We start from the raw sequence: 22,500 nt of genomic DNA on the forward strand, positions 1-22,500 counted from the left end.
AAAAAAAAAAAAAAAAAAAAAAAAAAAAAGTAGTCATGTAGCAAATCAGTTGAAATGACCTTTCGGTGAAAATGACAAATGAGATCTTAAACCTCAGAGCTACACAGTAGCCTGACAACAGTGCTGACCGACATGCATAGGGAAGGAGGCAATCGGGAATAATTTTCAAGGGTGCAGAGAGCCTGCAGGTACCGTTGATTTCTTGTAGCACTAAGGGTCTGTATTACCAGTGCTTCCAGCTCCCAGTGCGTTCATAGCTTTACCTGTTTAGAAAAACAGCTTCGTTTAAAATTATTTGAACTGCCTTTTTTTTTTTTTTTTAATTTAATTAATAGGTTTAACAGTTATGAAGCGTGATGTAGGGTTCTAGAAATGTTTAGGGACTTTACAGTCTCATAGAAATTCCATACCTCAGGCTTTGTAAATGGAGTCAGTCTGTTTGGGGGGTATTTACTGATGCCCCGTGATAAACACTGCACAGTGTCGACACCTGCTCTGTACACTGGGACCACACTGGGACCACACTGGACCACGTTGTACTCACATGATGCTGTTGTGACCAATGGACATAAAGTGACAGCAATCAAAGTGGTATTGAAAATTCATACCTGCAACAACTATGTGCCGTTGAAAATAAAAGTTCTGAATCGTGATTAGGAAGAACAGACAAGGAATTGTGCCCTTGTAACTTAAAGGCGTGCCTTATCCAAGGTCAAAAATTGTAGGAGACCCTTAAAGGCTTCTGGAGAGCTATTAGATGACATCAGATGACTATTAGATGACTTTGTTCTGAAAATTATCGTAGATACCCAACCAGTAAGATTCAGTGGATGAGATCTTTAGTAGGCAAGCAGAGGTTCAGTACTAAACTAATGAATAATAGGGATTGCCAATGATTTGATGCTCTCTGCAGCCAGACTGCCCATTGAGTTCACTACTGGAATACGCTGGTTACAAATTCTGCAACTGAATGTACAAGAGGCAACCGGGAGACCTGTTTTTCTGGAGGGGATTCGAGCCGGGACAGAGAAACTGATAGTAAATGCCGGGCTAGAGAAAAATCTTTGAAAGTGAGTATGAAATGCAGCCCTGGGAAGAAGAGCAAGCGAACCTTTCTTCTTTGCATGATTCCTCGCTGTAGAAGTCAGCCTCAGCCAGGTGATTATTACAGTAATTGCCCAACTGTTAGAAAAAGTTGTCAGTCTCGAAGAAGAAAGAAACCAATTAAAGAATATTCTGGTAAGTTAGGTATGGTGGCTTTTTTTTTTTTTTTTTTTTTTTTTTTTTTTTTCCTTCAGTTAAGTGTTTCCAATTAACTCTATTCCAAAGTATTTAAAGATTGAACTGGTAATATTTTTGGAACCATTAGTCTCTACTACCTTGTGGAGAATGAGTAGAGGTGCTGGAGAGCTGGAGTATGGTAGACATAATGCCAGTTTTTAAAGAGGAGAGAGAGAGAAAAGTGTTGGTTATGTAGGGTAACGGGATGTGCTGTCATCAGAGTTTCGGTCCTGGGAAAATACTGGGACACGTCAACGCACGCTGCGATTTTTTAACACCTGAAAGTACAAGTCGGATAGCCATCAGCATGGATTTGTCAAAACGATGCAGCCTTTTCCTTCTACGGTGGCCTTGTGGAGGACGGAAAAGCTTTGAATGTTATATTTTGCTTTTCGTAAGGCTTTGGCACTTTCACACAAGACATGCTTTTAAACAAGCTGGGAAATAGAGTAAACATTACAATAGGCTGGGTGGAAAACTAGAAAACTGTGTTTAAGAAGTAGCTCGCTATCAAAATGAGAAGATTTATTAAAAGGAGTTCTGCAGGGATTTGCGGTGGCTCGATGTTTTTCAATATTTTCATTAATGACCCGAGTGATGGAATAAGAGTGTATACTTATTAAATTTGCAACAATACCAAGCTGTGAAGGACTGCAAGCACATTGCGGGACAGGGTTGGAATTCAAAATAATCTTGATAAATTGTGGGTATTGTCTGGGAAAATAAGATGCTGTTCAAAGACATCAAACGCAAGGTGTTTACACAGCAGTAACAAAACTTCACAAATACAGCATGAAAAAATCACTGGGCAGAGAGCAGTTCCATAAAGAAGATTATAATGGATTACAAGTTGTTTATGAATTTACATTGCCACCGTCGATAGGAAAAAAACACACGGTACACACACAGGGAAAAAGAACCAAAAATGGTAAAATGTTTTGGATAATTGGCTTATGAATTGTGATCTCTTCACAAAGTTGAATTCATGACTCTGATATGTGATGCTAACTGATACAACTTTCTACAGAAACGACAAAAAAAAAATCAGGTTATATGTGAAAAACCACACAAACTCTACCTCCTATGTAACTTCTCTTCAATAATAAGTCTTAGTAGGGTTTTTTTTGGTGGTTTTTTGTTTTTGTTTTTTTATATAAATCATAATAATTTGCTTGATTGAGTCAGGAGAGGGTATTTGAAAGAGACCAAACCTGAATAGATCAGGACTTGTACTGATTTCATACGAGAATTCCGGGATGTAGCGAGGCTAATGTCATAAGCTAACTTCAATTAATTTTTAAAGATAAATCAAACGCTGGTCTTTAAATCCTCTAGCAATGAAAATATTATCTTGAAATGTATTATTTATGTGTAAAGTAAATTGCATTATAGCTCTTCGAGTCCACGGGGCTTTGAAACTTCTTTCCTTTATGGGATTTTGCAAAATCCAGCCTGTCCGGTGTGTATTTTACCTCCTTGGTGTTACTTGGAAGTTTTTGTGTAAGCTTCACATTCCAATTTCAATTTGTAGTTATCCTTCTCCAGATCTCCTAGATTTCTGGATGGTGATGTGCTTTGTAAAGAGACTGTTACGTGGTCGAGCCTTTGAATACATTTTTAAATGGTTTCGCTCTGTTAATTCTACCACAGACTTCTTTAAGGGCATTCACAGCTACGAATCTTGGACAGTGACTTTCTGAATTTTCTGGTTTTCAGTCCTCACTTCCTGAACTCTGAGACGTTCTTTGCTGAAACTCTTAATTTCAGGCTTCCGTAAACAAAAACGGCAAAATAAAAAAGAACTACTCTGAAAATAACAGTACCTGGATTTACCCGCTTCACCCATAATTTGTAGCTCCGCTTTAGCATCGTCTTCAGAAACCTCACTGGCTTTTTATTGGCAATATATCCGTTCAGCTTCTTCCTACAGAATTTGCTCCTAATGTTTTGGCATGCTCATGGTGCATGGTTCAACCCTCCTACTCCTTGTTTCCCATCATTTATATTAATACAATGAACAGAAATTACTTTTTCCAATTTGCATTTATACAGTACTCTGATTATATAATTTCTTCCTGGGGCACCGTTTGTTCCTGCAGCTAAACAGCACCTTCAGAATCCGTGAATTCTCTTCAGATTAATCTAATCGACGTTAAATTCTTCTGCGGTGTTGTATTTCAAGAGTTTCCAGTCCCTTATCCCCCACCTGCTCTCCTATACCAAATTTCCTTCATATTTCTCTCCTTGTAAGGCCTGAAGGTAGAAAGTAATCTCTGTGTGTCTATGGATGGAACAGTTGCCTAAAATCTGAATTTTGAATTTTGGAGTTGGTTTTAGGTAGCAAGAGATTAGCATGGAGCGTGTTTCTGTCTCTTAGCGGCTGTACATAATGTTTAGTATTTAAATCACTAGAAATGTCTAAAGATGAAACTTTTACTCTGTGGGACCCTGCCTGTGAGTTCAGGGAGTAGCAGATTAGAGATGTGGTGGCACTGACTCAGTTTTAGAGTTACGCTTGAGCTGTTCCCAGTGCCTTCTCTGGGTCACTTGAAAATCTCTAGGGCGCACAGAAGTTTGCGTATGAGTACGGTTGTATCCCGTGACGTGTAGGCACCGCTGATGAGCTGATGCTGCTGCAGAAATTATGAGCAACTTTACTTGTAAAACGTTCTCAGCACGCAAGTATAGGCTGCACAGGAAATTGTAGATGTTTGTACTCAGAATTTGAGAACTTTTGCATTTACTGGGGAAGACGATGTGGAATTTATCTTGCTAGAATTAAATTTACGTATAGTTGTTGCTGATGTAAATGACGTATTCTGTTTGAGTTCTTTCCTTCCTTAACAGGCTTATTGCTACTAAAACCGTGTGGTAAGGTTGATTTTATTTAACCTTTTTTATTTTGCTTAAGCTGTTGTCTCCTAAAAGAAATTTGATACCAGCAGGAAATGGGAGATTTCTTCTTTTTTTCTTTTTTTTTTTTTTTTTTTAGAAGCTGAACTGTGACATTAGAACACAAGAGAAAAATGAATGCTTGGAAGATGAATACACTCAGAAGGAATAGGAAGGACAGAGCACATAGAATAGCAGTTGTAAAATAATCCTTGTAGTTTCATTCAACTATTTTCTTTCCTCTTCTTTTCTTCCAGATCACCTCTACTAGTGCAAAAGAAAATAACTTACGCTGGTTTTACCTACCTGTGCAAAATCTTTTTCGAGTGAATGTGTGCTGTACATGCAGTGATTAATTAGGCACTGTATGATATGATTAAAGAACACAGATGACAAATTTCTCTGAGATACTGATAGACCAGCATTGGTTATTTTTTACTTTTCAGCTGAAAGACATTATTTTATTTTTTTTTACCTAATCTCTCTGGGGGTTTAGAATTCTGTTTCTTTGTTAAATAGCAATACATAGCAATGTCCTTCAATTATAAAATAGTATTTTAAACCAGGGAACAGTATCCCTGTAAGAAGTACCGTGGTATGATCTTATTTTGGCGAGAAAGAAAAAAAATCTATAAAACTTTGTTTCTGGGTCTCACTTCTATGTCAGGCAACCTTCATCACCAATTATACTTCTGTCCCCTTTCACAACTCAAGGCCTTTTCCATAATGGTGACCATTCATCTAGACGAAATGACCCTCTAGCGCCCATCAGCACTGCTTACGAAATGGCAGCTAGGGTGCGATGTGTGGTACCTGCCTCCTCTGTAGAAGTCCCAGTGGCCTCCAACTGGAAGTGCCAGTCCTATTAAGTGTAGAGCTTGCTTCTGCAGGTAGAGTTATACGGACGTGGAGATTGGCCAACACTGGTGGAGGTTAAAGGGCTTTCGCCGGTCGTACAATATAGGGAGATGTGTGTATTCATGATTTAAAAAATAACTAAGAAAATTAACAAATAATAATCTTCCTGTTCGGTTTATTCCAAATATATATTAAAATTATCACTGAAAACCTATGCTGTTGAGACAGATAGAGAAATGGATTTGATTTTCATCTATTTCAACTTTAGTAGCTTTGAGCAGTTTTCACTCATTTTTAGTAATTTTTTTTTTTTTTTTTTTTTCCGTATGGAAAACGGCCGAAATACTTACAGTGTGCTTTCCTTCATTTTGCTTTATCCTTTTAGCAGACAGATGATGCAGCACAGACCGATGGCCAGCAACAGACACAATCTTCTGAAAACACAGAAAACAAATCACAGCCAAAACGGCTTCACGTCTCAAATATACCATTCAGATTCCGGGATCCAGATCTTAGACAAATGTTTGGTGTAAGTACTCACAATTTATTTCTGGGTTGGTTTGTTTGGGGTTTATATATATATATATATATATATTTTTTTTTTAATTTATTTTTATTGCAATAGTTACAGGCAACAGTGAGAGCAGTATCTGTGATTTAGGCCGTTTAACCCTTTTCAGTAAAGATTCTCATTTGGTTTATTGATAACTAAACATCTGATTTGACAGTCACAAGTGGGAAAAGCAGTTCTGCTGATTCTACTGCATGTGATACAGATCGGTCTATTCTATGTGTTGTGTTGTTTTGTGTTACGTTCAGAAAAAAGCTAAAATATTGAACACATCTGTATTCCTGCTGTTCACACCTGGATTTATATACCTGTGTTTATTGATTTTGGAGGGCGTGATGTAAAACAGTCAATGCTTGACCTCATGGGCAAGGGACCCAAATCTGTAGAAGTAAGACACGGACTGAATTTAAGCAGAAAGTCCAGAAGTGGGAATCCTCACCCCTCCCCACAGGTGTTCTAGGTCTGTAAGCTTCGAAAGCTTTTGCCAGGATTTTTCTGTAAGTCTCTCAGTTTTTGCTTTTGCCCAGGCCACTAGCTACCTTCAAGTGCATTGGCCGTGTTTCACGTCTCATATGTGCCGTCAATTCTTGGCTCATAACCATGAGGGGTTAGACTGGGTTTCTCCTCCCTGCTCCAAGAACTCTTAGGTTTATTTTGAAATGAGACTAAATAAAAACTAGAGGTAGTACTCGATGAGCTATCAGAACCCAGCTTTTCCAAGTTAGTACTCAAGTATTTGTGTCGCACTTGCTTTCTTATTTCTGACACACTAAAACTGAATTCTCTTCTGCGTTAAAAGTTTGTGGTACAGTGCAGCATCAAGTACTTCATGGCACTTCTCTCCATCTTCCATCTTCAGATTTTTAAGTTCTTTTTAAGCCATTATGTTTTTCAGTATTTATTTCTATGAAGTGATGGAAACAAGTCACTGGAAAAAAGAACCCTGCTGTAGTATTGGGAGACGAGAGTGACTGTTTTGCTGTTCTCTGACTTGCTACCAGTAACCTTTCCTAAATGCAGCTTACAGCTCATCAGCAAAATAGCAGAAGGCATAATAATTAACCCTCTAGAGAAAAATATGCAAATTTATTTAAATTAAACAAACCACTTAAAATAGATGTCTTTTATTTGAAAGTACGTTAAATGAAAGGATTTTTTTTTTCTTTTTAGAGGGATTGTAGTAATTTTTAAGTGAATAAAAACTACATTTCTTTTCAGTATTTCTAAGTCTCAAACTTACCTAACTAACACTGGAGAATGAATAGAGTTTTCCAGCCTTTGTATGACTTGGTAACAGTAAATTTAGTTTCTGAACTGATAGAAAAATACATTCCTGCAAGTGTGAGTTGAAATATCTGGTATGAAATACGGTAATGCTGCATCGTGACCATGTCATACCCATAGCAGATGATCTTTGCACGTGGATGCAAATACAGCAGAGGAGAAGTGTTTAAGCATTAAAATACAGCAGAGGATCCCTGTTTAACCATGAAGGCAATGCCTGCTTATATACTAAAGTTACGGTTAAAACATTAATTAGATGATGAATGCAAGAACATAACATAAGCCAAGGGATAACCAACGACGGTTCATTTTTCATAACCGATTTGAAACACTTTAATAAAGTAGAGAAAGAGCACTGTCCTTTCTGGCCTGTAGTTATTTATTATACCTTGAGAGTGGAGTGTAGGCTCATCTCTGCAGTTCCTCGGACTCTTCTTGTTAGCTTACTCATTTGCCTGCCTCTAATTTCTGCCTTTTTGTTTACCATGTTGTGTCACTTATCAGTGCTAACACTGATCCACACTGCATGTCAGCGACGTGAAAGAACAGAAACGACCCACCGACGCACTGCAGTGTCACATCACAAAACGTGATATCCATATCCGAAAGCGTTCTCATTAAACGCTGCCTGAATCACACATTTATTCTCTCGCTAAGTCCAGTAGAGCCTTTTTCTTTGGGATAGCAACTGTGGTCGAGTTTGGTGTGTGAGAACAATGCCTAGATGGTTGTGAGTGCTACTGTAAAGTCATGAGTCTTAACAGTTCTACTATTATAATAAAAGTACAATTCTGAGCAGGGAAAAATCCCCAATGAGTAAGTAAGGTTTCTAGTTTTCCAGATTATACTGTGGTAAGCAAGAATAGCTTAGGGAGTAATGGTCATCCCTTTACAGAAGGGTGGAGGGAAATCCTCTCTCCTTGAACCGAGCAACAAAACTCCCAACTGGTTTAATCTTAACCTTAATCTTAATCTGTAAAGCAGAAGTAACCCAAATCCTTGACCCGACCTGGAAAGCAGCTGCAGAAAGTCTTCTGAAACGCAGGTTCTTCAGAGGGAGGGATGACCAGGGGGGTGATAACGTTCATGCAGATGTTAATCCTGTGTTGTTACTAATGGTTATTACACTCCAAGCAAAGTAACTCAATAGTATTTATATATATAAAAAAAAAAAAAAAGTGATGGCAACTGGGCTGGATAGATCACAAGGGGGTGACTTACTGTGTGCAAAGATAAAGTGGAAAAAAAAAAAAAAAAAAGAAATTTGGGGCTTTCTCTTCACTGTGATCACAGTCCAGTGATGATTTCCTCCATGTCAGGTGTTTTCACTGAATTTAAGGTTCATAAATGCATATATGCCGTGATAGTGACAAGTGTAATGAGACGTACAGTGTTGTTGTAGTATTGATCTGGCTCCTCTTCGGTGTGTCCTTTTCGGTGCTTGATTACCTTTGATTTTATATTCTTTACCTTTTTTTATGTGCTCGACCAGTTTATGAAACAAACATTTGTACTATATATAAACTGTTGAATTTATTCTTATTTTCATGTAACTTTTCTGTTTCTTTGCAGCAATTTGGTAAAATCTTAGATGTTGAAATTATTTTTAATGAGCGAGGCTCAAAGGTAAGCAGTTTAATTCACCCGTGGAATTTTAAAAATTTTGTTTAAAATATTTGTGTGAGTAAAAGGAAACAACTGCACTGCTGTAAAAAAAAAAAAAATAACATCTGAAATTCCATGTTAGTGAAAATACCTTCCGAACTGTCAATTCAGTTTCCGAAGCAGCATGAAAATCATTGGACTCATTTAATATCTTTTTAAAGGGGGTAATTTTAGCTACTCCAAACTGTCATTTCTTTTATGGGAACGCTGATTTTTGCTGTCTTTATTCTGTAATGGTAATTATATTTTTTTTTATTTCATGAGTCCATACTTACAGATATTTGTAGGCAGGTTTGCATTACTACAGGTATTTTTTTTTTCCCCTATTGAAATGAAAGATGATAATGATACCTAATAACTATCCTCTTTAGTAATTAGCTGAGGATTCCAGATTATCGAAGTGCAGATGTTTTCCTCTTTAGTTAAAGCTTCAGTACACCAACCCTTTGAAAACAATCTATTTTTACATTTATTTGATTAAAAGAGTTTTTATTGTATTGCAAACATTTTTTTTTTCCCTGAAAATTACTTTGCCTTAAATGCATACTTCCATTTATTCAATATTTAAAATAGAATGGCTCTGATGACGTCAGCATCATTACCCGGTGCAAAACTCTAGCCCAGTAAGCTCCACCTATGGTATCAGTTCCATTAGAACAGTTGATGTGCATGTCGTATGCGTGATAGATATCTTTTTCCTTTTCCTGCCATGTCAGACACACTTGAATGTTTATCCACCAATGTTTCGGTCTTCCTGTAACTCTCATATATGATTTATTATTAGCGATGGAATTTTTTTCCTGTTATAGACATACTGTAATCTGTCATGGGTTAAGAATCAGATATATCATAAATCTCTCTTAACTCAGATATGGTTTATTTCTGATAATTTTTTCCCTTAATGTGTGTGTATTTATATTCTAAGCGTAAAGCCATCACCTTTTGTCTTTTTTTTTAAAAAAAAATAAAATAAAATAGCTGAAATGTCCTGGTTTATCCTCCAAAATTATTCTGACATTCATTAATTAGTACCCTTGCCTGCTAGCCCAAACCCAATTGGAACATTCACCGCTTTTTCAGTAAACAACTAAAATTTACGGAATGCAATGGCTTAGAATCCCCTACTCCGGCTGAAATATATTATTATTAAATACAACAGTGTTTGCAAAAGATGTTGATAGTCCACAACCTGCTCCTGCTGGATAGGATTGTGAGTTTCCAAAGACATCCCACACTGCCGCCTTCGATTGGTTTTGTGAAGATGGAGTAGAACTGAGTCACGTGTCGTGGCGGTGGTGGTTTACACGTTTGTTTTAGCCTTTGCATCTTACACCTGTAGAACTTTTAACCACCACAAACGCGTCAGAGTGCATGAGTCTAAGGCTTCTGTCAGGTATTTGGGGAACGGGATGATGAGGTAGCGCTGAACTGAGTTTTTTTTTAAGTAGTGATCTTGGCAGTAGTGCAAACGCCCCAGCGCCTTGTGCTAAAAACAAGCTCCTAGACAAGGTTTACACAAGGAAGAGGTTTTCCTAGGTGGGATTGTAGAGTCACTACCTCGGTTACAGAGTTCGTGTTAGAGACTGTGAAACCTTTTGTTATTTAATGCTTCCACACTATCCAGTGCTGTGTGGGTGCATCCAGGCTGGCTCTGAGTAAGCTGCTGAAGATACTTAAAGCAGTTCTGTGATGCATCTCACTGCTTCTCATCTCGTTCAGAGTTATTTCAAGTATAGTTATGGAGCATTTTGATTTGCAGAAGTACTTTTAGATTCTCTCAATGAAATTAAAAATTTAAAAAAAAAAAAAAAAACAACAAACAAAACCAAAAACCAGGATTAGGAATAAGAGGACCATCTTTTTTTTTTTTTTTTTTTTTGTTTTTTGGTTTTAATCTGATCATTTCATGTCCATTCTGTAGGATATAAGATGCACCAGATTAAAGTCCCATTCCTGGCAGTGCTTATCTATGTTTTCATAAAATCCCACTGAAACTGAAAGGACTACTAAGTGGTCTCAAACTGAGTACAGGTAAAAAAGTTTGCAGGATCAAATTCAAATCTGTTTCTAGCTGCATTTTGGCATAAAAGAATTGCTAGAAATTTTTTTTTGTTTCTGTTTTTGTTTATTTATTTTGTTTGTTTTTTTTTTTCCAGTAATTAATGTTTTTAAAGATTTTTGCAAAACCAACGGAAGTAAGCTCATTTTCATGCTATAATAGTTAATAAAAATGGAATTGCGTATTCAAAAGACATAATGCTGCAGCACCACCATAAAGTATAAAATAATTTTGCAGAAGGGAGTCTCTCCGTAAAAGAAAACCCTAAAACAATGAAAGTTTCATACTACAAATTTGTGTTTGTTTGGAGGCGTGATAATAATTAAGATAACTTTGCTAGTATTGTGTGGCAACGCTGATGACTTTTGAAACTCTTCTTTTTGTAAGAATTGCAAGAATTTCAGTTTTGTTTTGCTGTAGATCTTTCGTACAACCCGTGTTAAATAAACGAGGCTTTGCCTTTGCCAATTCTTGAAGCTGTTGATTATTAAAGTAACGCTACAGACTTGTAGTAACTTACCTTTCTCTGCGTTTACCAGTCAGCTTGGAAGGACAATTTAAAATCTAGCTTCCATTACTGTGCCTATTTTAACACTGCTCTGCTGTTTTAACGTTGAAGATCTCCGTGGAGCTGCGAATGGCTTTTGGTTTGGGCACAATTGCAAGGCTGCAAAGATACAGGAACATCGACACGTACCATATTTTTTATTTTTGCTGTTGTAAATTAATGCTCTACGCAGGTATATACTACATATATACATTCATACATCTGTATATATGTATTTTTATATATCTAGTATATATTATATTAACATATTTCTACAGACAAGAAGAGCTCTAAAGCACGTCCCAAATTAAAACAAAACCTCGCGTACTAACTCGGCTAGTATTAAATCATCGGATAAGACTTCAGAAATAAAATACAGAAATATACATTCCCGATTAATAAAATACATAGTATGCTAAGCTAAAGTAGCTGTTGAATCAGCTGCATATAAAATGAATGTTAACATGTTTGTGCAGTTGTTTGAATGTGCGATGAATGAATCGATGTTCGGTGATTGAGTTTTTGTGGCAGGTAGGTAAAGTTAAAGATTTGCATAAATTATAAGAGCATAATTTAAATATTGTTAATTCTGAGAATAAATACAACATAAGAAGGTAAAAAATTACAATGAGTATTCTTTTCAGAATCTTTGAAGTCCCTGTTTCATCTTGGCTTGTGGCTCCATGTTATATCTTTTTCTAATTTTTTAATATTATTAGGTTTTTTATCTTTCTCTTTAGTTGTCTGGGAAAAAAAATAAAAATTAACTGGTAGTACTGTGAGCCGAGAAGGCCGATTCAAAATTTTGACTAAACAACTCCCACCAAATGTTTGCGATTCTCGGAAAGGGCAGTTGGTCAGCAATGAGGAGAGCGAGGGGGAGAACCACCAGAATCGGGGAAAATTATGCTGCTGCATGGAGCCAGGCTCATTGGATCGATGGTTTCAGTGATGCTTTCTGCTGTGAAATTTTCTTAATAGCATCTTCAGTTATGAGCTTTTTTTTTTTTCCCACAGAGCTTTTACAAGACAGGAGGAAGCAGTTGAAGAGGAAATAAAAGTTTAAAGTTGATGATGGCTTTAGGAATACAAAAAGCCTATGCAGGCACCTAAAACACAGGGATTAGTACTGAGGAGGGGGATTTATTTTCTCTCAAGGCTCCTGGTGCTTTGGGGAATAGAGACTTACATCCTCAGTGTCTCGTGACAAGCGAGGTCGCGGCTTTGTGCTAAAATTGTGGAGAGTAGAGTGGGGAAAATGTGTGGAATCAGGTGTTTTGAGAATGGCCTCAGATAGAAGTGGAACTGCTGATAGAGAACTCCTGAGCTACGGCTTCGGTGTGGCTTTAAAAGAGAAAAAAATAAAAGAGCAACACAATATGTTTGAGCTACTTTGAAGAGAATGGAACATAAACTGCTACTGAATATAAACGCCATATTCTGTGTTATAAACAGTCATAAACAAATGTGTCCTTTGAGCAGGTAAAATAACTCCAATAAGCTGTATAATAATGCTGATTAGTTCCTTTTCTAACCGATTGACAGTCAATTAGCTTCATATTTGTCAATTAGTTTTGTTAATCAATTAGTTTCGTATTTGGCCTCCTCTTTGCATAAAATGTATAAATAAATGTGTAAATATCTTCCCTTTTTTTCCTTTTTTTTTTTTTTTAAATCAGTCACTACGTACGTAACAGGTAGAACTGCAGAGAGTAAGTGGGTGAATACTGACCACAAAAAAACGTAGCGAATGGACTGGAGACTGAGGAGACATGATGCTTGTGAGGAACAGAACAGAGGAAAGCTTTAACTCGTAGTTCAGACTAAAGTAACAGTAAAGAAAAAGCTTGTAGTAAGACTTCAAATCCATACAGCAGTGCCTCCGTAGAGAACTTGTTCTGAAACACCGAGGATGTAGAAGCTTATTTGTTCGGATAACTTTGGGAAAGCATGCAAAGGCATTGTAGTGCTAACGTGGAAATTGCTTCAAAGGGTTGGTGTATGTTTCTAAAACGGTTTTTCTTTGATGTCTGATTTTTAAATTTTCTTTTTTTTCCCCAAAAAATATTTGCCGTTGTAAACAGTGTTTAATTAGCACAATGAAAATGATGATAGTAGGATTGGAAATGTTTGTGTAGCCTAATATTACAAAGCATTTGCCATAAACAGGATTTCGTATTTGTTGAGTAGTTTCCTGTCCCACTAACGTGGGATTCTGGAGTTCTGCCAGTTGCATGTTCGAGAGTAATATCCATAAATAGTAAACGAAGCAGTTAAACTTATTCGAAACGTTTGCTTTTTTATTCCTTTATCAGAGTTTCTTTTTCTATTCACATCATGTGATTTTATTTGCTCTGTTAATACAAGAAATTTTATACTTTGTTCTAAAAGTACTTTTGTTTTGGTGGTGGTTTTCTTTTCCTTTTTTTTTTTTTTTTTTTTTTTTTTCTGTTATAAAAAAATAAGTAAAGGCTGTATAGTTTGACAAAAGTTTAAGTTACCCTAGTGTTGCATGGGAACAATGTTTCTTACGATCACAACAGCATGATTAAGTAGGCAATGTTTTAGAGTATATTGACATTCAGTGTTGAATTTTGTGCACATGTTTTTTTATTTCGTTGAGGTATCTGCATGTCATTAAAATGTGGTTCATTTTCTTTTCTCATTAGTTCATTTTTTTCTATGTGAAGACACTGTAATTTATTTTAATTTCATTTTCTTATTGTTAGATTTATTTTCCTCTGTAGTGACATGTAGAAAGGTATTTTTGGTATCCTTCTTTGAATTTCTCAGGGTATTATCTAACTGATGACAGAAAAAAAAATTTGTTCACATTTGTCGCTTATTTATTGCACATCTCAATACAATTATAATTTTTCTAATTTGCATGTTACAGAACTGAAGCAAGGACAAGAAAATATTAAATTAAAGAGAGAGAACATAAGCAAACAAGTGGTCGTTGACTGAAATAATAATGTGCATGTTGTTTTCCCCCCTTCTCCCTCCTGCATGCAGGGATTTGGTTTCGTAACTTTCGAAAATAGTGCTGATGCGGACAGGGCGAGGGAGAAATTACACGGCACCGTGGTAGAGGGCCGTAAAATCGAGGTGCATGTTCAAAATATTTTCCTTTTCATCTTTTTTATAAATGTCTGCTTCACTCTCATTTGTTGTTTCAGATGCATCATTGGTGTCTTCTGTGTGCTCCCCTTTCCCCTTCCCATTGTTTATATATATATATTTATATATAAAGAGAGAGAATCTGGCCTTACTTGGGTTTTTTCTTATTATTTCTTTTGTAATTATTATTATTATTATCATTATTGCTGAAAGGTGGATGACAGAATTGAAAAAAAAAAGAAAAAAAAAAAAAGAAAGCTTTAATATTTTGAAGTTATTATTTTGGATGTTTTGTAAATCAATGGGTGCAGTAGATTCCAAAAACCAGCCAACAAATAAAAGAAAAAAAAAAAAATTGAGAACAACAACAACAAAAAAAAAAGTGTGACAGACAAAACAAAAACAAACAAAAGGTTGGGTTTTTTTGTTTTGGTTTTTTTTTTTAGTTTTTTGTTTTGTTTTTTTTTTTCTGCAGGGTTGATGCGGGATCCACAGTGGCTCTCAAAAAAATTCACATTGGGAAAGAAGCATCCAAAAAGATGAACAAGAAAATGAAACAAAGCCGGACTAGAGGCTGACCAATTTTAACATTTAATTTTTAACGAAACCATCAGGCTGCTTTGGCTGGATGGTCTGAGCCGTTCCTATCTATTAAAAAAAAAAACCAAAAAAAACAACACCGATGCGTTTTAGTACCACTGGATCCCCTTCAATACTGCCTCAGTCGTATTTGTTAGAATAAAAAAATACCAATTGAAAATGCTGTCGTCTTTTGAGTAAGATGTTGCATATTTTGCCTTTTCATTTTCCCCCTTCGACGGTAGCGCTTAGGGCCCTCACCAAACTCTCAGTAACCATGGTAACTGTATACATACCCATGCTGGCGATGGTGCTGAATGGTAAGTGGAGAAGTCCATCTGCCGTTTCACGTATTTAGCGCTGATATACCACGTGAATTTTTTTGACTTGTTGTATTAAGTTTTCTTGATGCTACATTTTTTTCTATATTGGTACGCCTGTAATTGAGTGTACGTTTTAAGCAAGCCTGGGAGGCACTGATTGGATTGAGGATATGACTTCGTGCACATCTTACTCAGATTGTTAACTCCATATTGTGTTAAATAATGCACCCTCTTTTTATCCTTTTGTTAGCTGTGATTTTAAAGCTTGAATGATTTTGTTAATTCTTGCAATGAAAAAGGCTCTTGTTCCAAGTGTTGAATGCTAGATGTTGCTTTTCCAATGGTACTTCTCTTCTAAAGGGTTATGTTGCACACTGCTAAAATTCGTTTGTCCCTTTTTTTGACATTTTCTTTGTTTCCTTGTACCTTGTCTCTTTCCCTTCTACTCCACTGCATGTTCCTTCATATAATCTTTTTTTTTTTTTTTTCTGTTTTGAGTATTTATTGTATCAGTGTTATCATGGAATACAAGCATGCTCTTAAGTCTTAAATTATGCAGTACCTTTTAATTTGCTTTTAATGTCTTTTTATTAAAGTTTAAATGATATGATGTTGCTTTATTGAAATGATTTGTAAGTTAAAATGGTTATGAAAGTAAATGTAATTATAAATAGTATGATTTTGTTATGCACCTGTTGCCTTCTATAAATTAAATTGCATTTTATTTTTACATGACTAATAGCAGTAATAATGCATGCATTTAATAGTAACGTGGTCCCTTCCTGTAACCCTTTCTAATCCAGTGTTCTATGTGCTTAGGTAAATAATGCAACAGCACGTGTAATGACAAATAAAAAGACCGTCAACCCTTACACGAATGGTAAGTGCATGAGATCTCAGGGCTTTGGTTGAATGTCCATGCATGTGAAATCTCACTCTTCTGCTTAATGGGTGGACTCTTGTACCCATGAACGATCACAGTCTGCATCTCCTGCATCTCCTTGGCTTTGTCCAGCAACCTAAAACACAATAGGGCTGGGCATAAATTCTCTGTGTAGAGTTCAGCTAATTCACAGCCATGCGGGCATAGCATGCATCATTTTGCCTGGTTGGAATCTGAGCGTTTAACCACAGTGGCTTTTGTATATGAAAATATACCTGATAGGAAAGCGTTATTCTTTTCTAGCTTTGTGCAGTGTTAATGTTGCGATGAATGAACTAAGCGGAGGATTCAGTTGTGCTTGGATGATGGAGGTAGGCAGACGAGTAGGAAGGACGTCTCCGTCAGACATGAGATACTTCTTACTACCAAGACATGCATTGAATCAAAGATAATTTTCTGTGTCACCCTTCCGCCATTTGTTAGAAGGAAAGGGCAAACTGTAATTGGGTGCTGCTTCCAGCTTTATTTCCCTGGGAAAATCTAAATTCAAAGCTATCTCAAAAAATTCAGTCTAACATTGACCTCAGTCAGGATAACGTTGTACATTAATGATAGAAAAATAATCCATAGATATTTGAGGGGTTTAGAAGCCATACATTTTAAAAATGGATCCTTTGGCAGTGTTTGATCATGCGGTTGGGTTGTTTGCATTTGCTTGTTCAGAAAAGTCTAACAAGTTCCTAACTCAACATCAAACAATAATACATCATTTGAAGTTAGCTGCAGTTGCCTCTTCCAGTTTTACTAGGCTGTGTAGTTAAAATTATTTGGGTTTCAATTTAATTTATTTTTTTCCATGCAGTAGAAAGCAGGTGAAATCTGCACGTCCATCAGTAAGGGTTTCCGCAGGTAGATTAGACTCTTTTCCATTCTGAAATACATCTGATTTTCTTTATCCGAGGTCTCATTAGTGAGTTTTTACTAAAACCCAGGGCAAACACTGGCTTTATTTTTTAATGAAAGAGTCATAAATTTCTCCTACCACAGTAAAAATAAAATACAGTGATGGTTTTCATTTGACGTGTGATAATTGAGCTATTAAAATGATCTAGAGAAGAAGCTAAAATTCCTCATGCTTTCTCAGAAACGGTTTTCTTCCTCATTTTGTATGTAAATGTGGAACTTGGCAAATGATGCAGATGGGAAAATCTCCTTCTTGTTTTCTGGCTTTAAAAACATCTCGGTGAATCTAGCAAAACAGCCAGAAAGGTGGACTCTGGATCACCGTAACAAGATTTTGTTGCAATAAGGGTCTAAATTAACGTTACGCATATGTTACTATGAACTTTATATACTGTTGTGATAAAAGGATAAAAGTAGTTTTGTTATAAATTACGATGTAGATCTTGCATTCGTATTATTCTAAGCTCTAAAACTGTTTATTAGAAAATAATGTGTTACATATCAGCACATCTACTGCTGAAAGAAGGGAATGCTGCAAACGGAGATGGGATATTTTTAGGAATCTGTTTTAGAGGAGGTTCACCTCAGTGTCCTGCACTGCAGGGTTACTTAGGTCATACTTTATCATTTATTTATATCCCAAACCAGAATGATGAAAATCTGCTAAGTGTTTCCCATTTGAAGTGTTTTGTCTGTCATTTTCCATCCTGTTCCATCTGGGCTAGATCTCACCAGAAGTAGGAAAAATCCTGCTCGATGCATAAAAATTAGCATTTATGTTTGTGAATCTACACATCCAGGATGTTGCCCATAGGATATTTTTTCGCACACCTTTTGATGGGTGTCTACCAGACAAACTCTGGTTGCAGTTCGTACATTTTTGTAATTTTTTTTTTAACTTTTTTTAAATGTGTGAGCTTCCCTAAACTAAGCACGCAAGGAGAATCATGTTCTTCTTGCATAATCGTTACAAGTGACAAGAAATGAACTAAAGACGTGGAAGATGCTTCATGTAGTTTAATCAGTGCTTCTAATATCAGTCATCCTGATAGCGTATGATTCTAGTTTTTTAGCATTTTGTCAGGAATTAACCGGTGCTATCGCTGATTATTGTTGTCTAAAGTAAAGGTCTCATCTTTTAAATAGAATATAAGTCTAGATTTCTGTGTCCTTCCATGACCATATTAACATTCCCAAGATGCTTCTGACACAGATAGCCAGAAACACTTTGTTTGCACGCACCTCTCTCTTCAGAACCACTTATTTTGTCATTCGTGGCTTTGTTTTTCAAAGAGCATGTGGTCATTGCTGTTGTTGGCAGTTAGAATTTATTTGGGGCGCATGTTGGATTGTATGAAAACATCAGGCGCTAATATTTTATTGTAGATTAAAAATAAGATACATGATGCTTTGTCAGACTTTCCTGAATGCTGCCAGTCGTTTGATGACAAAGATCATGCTGTTAATATGATCGCAAAAGTCAGTAGATTTGAAAGCACAAAACCCTAGACTTTTTCTTTGATATATGCAGCTTCATGCAAATAAGTGGCTTGCTTTTGTGTCCTAGATGGTTTTTGAAATAAGTACGCTTGCCAGTGACTTCTGATGATTCCCAAAATGAGCAGCTAATAAATTCTCTGTTGCTAGGAGAGCTTTTTCTGTGCAAGTTTGTTATCAGACAGGATGATTTTGATGGCTCACCTCATGTGCTTTGGAGATTTTTTTTTTTTTTTTTTTTTTTTTTTTTTTTCCCAAATAAATTCAGTGTCAGGAGTTCTGCTTGTTGGCAAAAATATTCCAGAGACATTTTTAGATGTTCCAACCTATCCTGTTCACAGTTATACTTCCTTCTGATGCCCATATTGCAATTCGGGATGCTCACCCAAGTGATGTAAGGAATAGAGAATTATGTGCAAGTAGACTCCGAGAACTGCAGCGATGAAAGAAGAACATGAAACAGAGATCAGTGGAGCGATAAATGTGTTTTCACGTTTATACTTGTGGTGCCTTGAATTTGAGCTTTCTGTTGACGTAAACTTAGAGTCAGAATCACAGGTAGTGGCTATTACCACTGTTAAATTCCCCACACTGCCCTTTGCTCCCCGTTCTGTAGGCAAGCAGGAGGAAAGCAAACGGTGTTGCAGAGCTGCTTCCCTGCCTAAGCGTTCCTCTGGCCATGGGTGCCTGCCTGACCTGCGAAGTAAAAATAATCCCCTCTGCATTGCTGTGCTCCAGGTTCTACCCAAGCTTGTTACGCTGTGCAGTATGATTATTTCCTTCCCTTTAGCATGCTTAACGTGTCTTTCTTTGCGTGACTGCACAGGGTGAGGTTCTGGGGCAGACAGAGGGGTTGTTTTTTCCCTTGTTTGGTTTTTAAGTTCGGAGGTTTTATAGCTGCAACTTGTGCAGGAGCCTCATATTGTGACAGTAAGAAAAATGCACAAAGTGACACCCACTGCAGAGAATTTGCCTCCTCCAGCTGTTGAAGTAGGGTTACCTGGCAGCTGCTCGCTTGGAGACATCAACTACTTGGTTAAACCCACACAGCTATGGGCCAGCACATTGCTGCCTGACAAGACAAAGTTAAGTTTAATTGCTGTGATTTTTCACGATGAACAAAGTATTTCCTGTATAAGCTTCAAAAAGTTCGATGAGACAGCCCATCGCTGTGAGAGAGGTAAGGAACCGGAATAGGAGGATGGCTTTCAGCTGTGAGGAGCAGTCTGTGTCTTCCAGGATTTTTTCTTTCTCTCAGACAAATTGTGGCGCCGTTAGCGTAACTTAGAAGCTGAGAGGTGTCTATTGGCTTCTTCGACAAGCAAAAGCTGACAGATAGGAAATTCAGCCCAGTCCTTCATTCTGGATGGTGTTGATCAGTGGTCTTTTGAGGAAGTAATGAATTTGAAATATTAAATATTCCCTAAACTACAAAACGGGAAGATTTTTACTGAAAGTCTCAAAATTTGGATGATTTTTCTATCACACAAAATTCGGCTAAGAGTATTTGCTATGGCAGCGACATTCCTACGTATAATCCTGTAGAGTGTAAAATCGAAGGGTCAGGTCGAAAGCCTGTGATATTTTCAGGAGGAAAGTTATTTTAACCCTTCTCACTTGGCCATTTTTCAGTTTCCGTAATTGTCTTTTAGGTACGTGTAGCAACTGCCCTTAGCTCTGAAGAGCAGAACGCACGAAATGCTGCTCTTTACTCTTAACTTACTAAGGAGTTGTGTTTCAAAACCACCACTCACCTCCGTTACTGAATTATTGGGAAATAGCTACTGTGCATCAGATGGAGACAGCGGTATTTTTAAAGGATAGGAATAGTTTTGTGTTATTCTTGAGATTATTTTTCGTATTGCACTTTTTCAGTCTTCTAATGCGTTACGGTTTTATGGTCGTCTACTGTGCTTTTGCGTGACATGATATGGCCAAGGCAGAAACAAGCCTCAATTCAGTTTGCATTTAAATTCTTCTAATCTTAGCTCTTCTGATTTTGGAAAGCCTTCTTGTCCATGTCTTGATTGTGTATTGTTTCTAGCAGTGTAGTTGTAGGATGTAGGTAAAGTACCATAGTTCTTGAGTTTAAAAGATGCTTTTTCTCAGGTTTTTGCTCTATTCCCATTTACAAATAGTGCTTCCAGTCCTTTGTTTCAAATGTGCTTTTGGAAAAACCCTGATTTTTCAGTCCCTGTAGTTCAACTAATTGTTCAAATGCTTTAATATATATATATATATATATATATGTGGGGGGATGTTCTGTGAAGTTTGGAGTTACCACTCCCAGTGGATCCACCTTCAGCTGAGCAAAACACAATGATAACCAGCACTTCACCACAGCTGAGAAGGCTAAGGAAGCTTTTTCTCCTGCTGTTCTCTCACCCCTTCCCCTTCAGCTCTGTTGTCTTTAGCATCACATATGCGTTGAACCCAGGCACTGCTTCTGCAGCGAGCCTGTGCACTCCAGGCTTACCTGGGAATTCCACATCAGGTGTAAGGATGTGAGAGCAGTTATTTGGAGTTCGGGCAGAACACAGGGTATGGGATATCTCCTGGCTCTCTGCCTTGGTTTCGTGCCAGCTGTGGAAGGACGGTGATCATTTCAGACTAAGGCAGAGGCTGCATTTGTACCACTTAAGAGCTTTGCGGAATGTGACTGCAGCGTTTTCTTACACGCCAGCTACTATATAGCGATACGCTCTCAGCGTTTATGGGCTGTAAATGCAGGCGGTGGTCGTTTTGGGGATGTGCCTGCGATTGTCCTGCTTCAGTGTAGACAGTCTGGTGAACAAATGCAGCTGAAAAAAAGTCTCTAGTCTTCAACCGGCTTCCCATAGTACACAAATCTCTTCAGTGGCGCAACAGACATTTCCATGCAGTGGCTCTGCTTTCATTTTTCCCAGAGTAGAATCAAAATGCTCAGATTATTTGGTTGCCTTGTAACCTACGCCAGCACGTGCTTCTCAGAAATATTTATGTCCAGCAGGTGAACTGCTTTGGCCTCTTCTGGCTTGTAACCAGAGAGCTAAAGCAACGAAAAAGAACTGATCTACTCTGGTACTACATGATACAGGGATACCTGAACTAGTTCTGACTTAATTCCGTGACTTGAGGGAGTAAGTCCATGGCAACTGTGCCCCGCAGCCAAGGTAGTTCACCGGATAATTTATTCCGGTACTACATGCCCAAAGGATGCCTTGTTTCATTGCTTATTTCCATACTTTAGAGTCTGATATTAACGATCAGTGTTCTAAGATGCCTATACACCTTTCATTAAAATGACTTTTTTTTTAAGCCTTTTTCTCTGTGTATCTTTATACAAAATTAAAATGTAAAACTAATTTTTATTAATGTCACTAATTGCAATATTAACTCAGTTATGTTTTTATGTTTGCTGCAGGCTGGAAATTAAATCCAGTTGTTGGTGCAGTTTATAGTCCAGAATTCTATGCAGGTAAGGACTATGCTTTAGTTGTCCATGCCATGTTTTATTTTAATATTCTTTAAAATACGCAGAAGTACGGAATGTATGTTTGGAGTGAGGTTTGGTTTCTTTGATTCACGTTATCTGCAAGTCATTTACAGGTTGGTGATGCGGGATTTTAACAGTTATGTGGGCGTACTGAAGTTTATACAGACGATATATGAATACCTTTTTATTGGAAAGTAGATAGTAGAACATGAAACATACTGTAATATCCCAGTTTTGCAAGAGATTTTATTTATATTTTATTTTATTTTAGTTGTATTTTATCTTTCAGTGCCGTCACATTCCTCCAGGAATTATTTAAGCCTAGTGAGCAACAGAAATAATCAATATATAAATATATATTCTATGCATATACGTGTACATAGACATAAGTATAGAACATCTGTGTTCATAATTTTTTCTTGAACTTTTTCTTTAAATTTTATCTTTTTTCAGTTTCTTAACATTTTTATATTTATAATCCACATTATCTCGTGAGTCTTCAC

At 37.0% G+C, this 22,500-nt stretch overlaps 1 protein-coding gene across 23 annotated transcripts in view; it reads left to right on the forward strand.

Annotated features, from left to right (window-relative positions):
• The window catches only part of RBFOX1 (RNA binding fox-1 homolog 1), a 1,263,570-nt gene that overhangs the window by 1,155,388 nt on the left and 85,682 nt on the right, over nucleotides 1–22,500 (forward strand). For 18 of the 23 annotated variants that reach the window (XM_026858910.1, XM_026858919.1, XM_026858920.1 and 15 more), the window contains 5 exons: nucleotides 5,417–5,560; nucleotides 8,459–8,512; nucleotides 14,173–14,265; nucleotides 15,999–16,059; nucleotides 21,926–21,979. In XM_026858910.1, coding sequence (XP_026714711.1) covers nucleotides 5,417–5,560; nucleotides 8,459–8,512; nucleotides 14,173–14,265; nucleotides 15,999–16,059; nucleotides 21,926–21,979 — 406 coding nt within the window. The remainder of the gene's footprint in view (nucleotides 1–5,416; nucleotides 5,561–8,458; nucleotides 8,513–14,172; nucleotides 14,266–15,998; nucleotides 16,060–21,925; nucleotides 21,980–22,500) is intronic. The other 5 variants (XM_026858934.1, XM_026858911.1, XM_026858925.1 and 2 more) reach the window with 3 other exon arrangements.

This window comes from Athene cunicularia (assembly GCF_003259725.1).
Source record: "Athene cunicularia isolate RWA chromosome 14 unlocalized genomic scaffold, athCun1 chr14_part1, whole genome shotgun sequence".
Taxonomy (NCBI): Eukaryota; Metazoa; Chordata; class Aves; order Strigiformes; family Strigidae; genus Athene; species Athene cunicularia.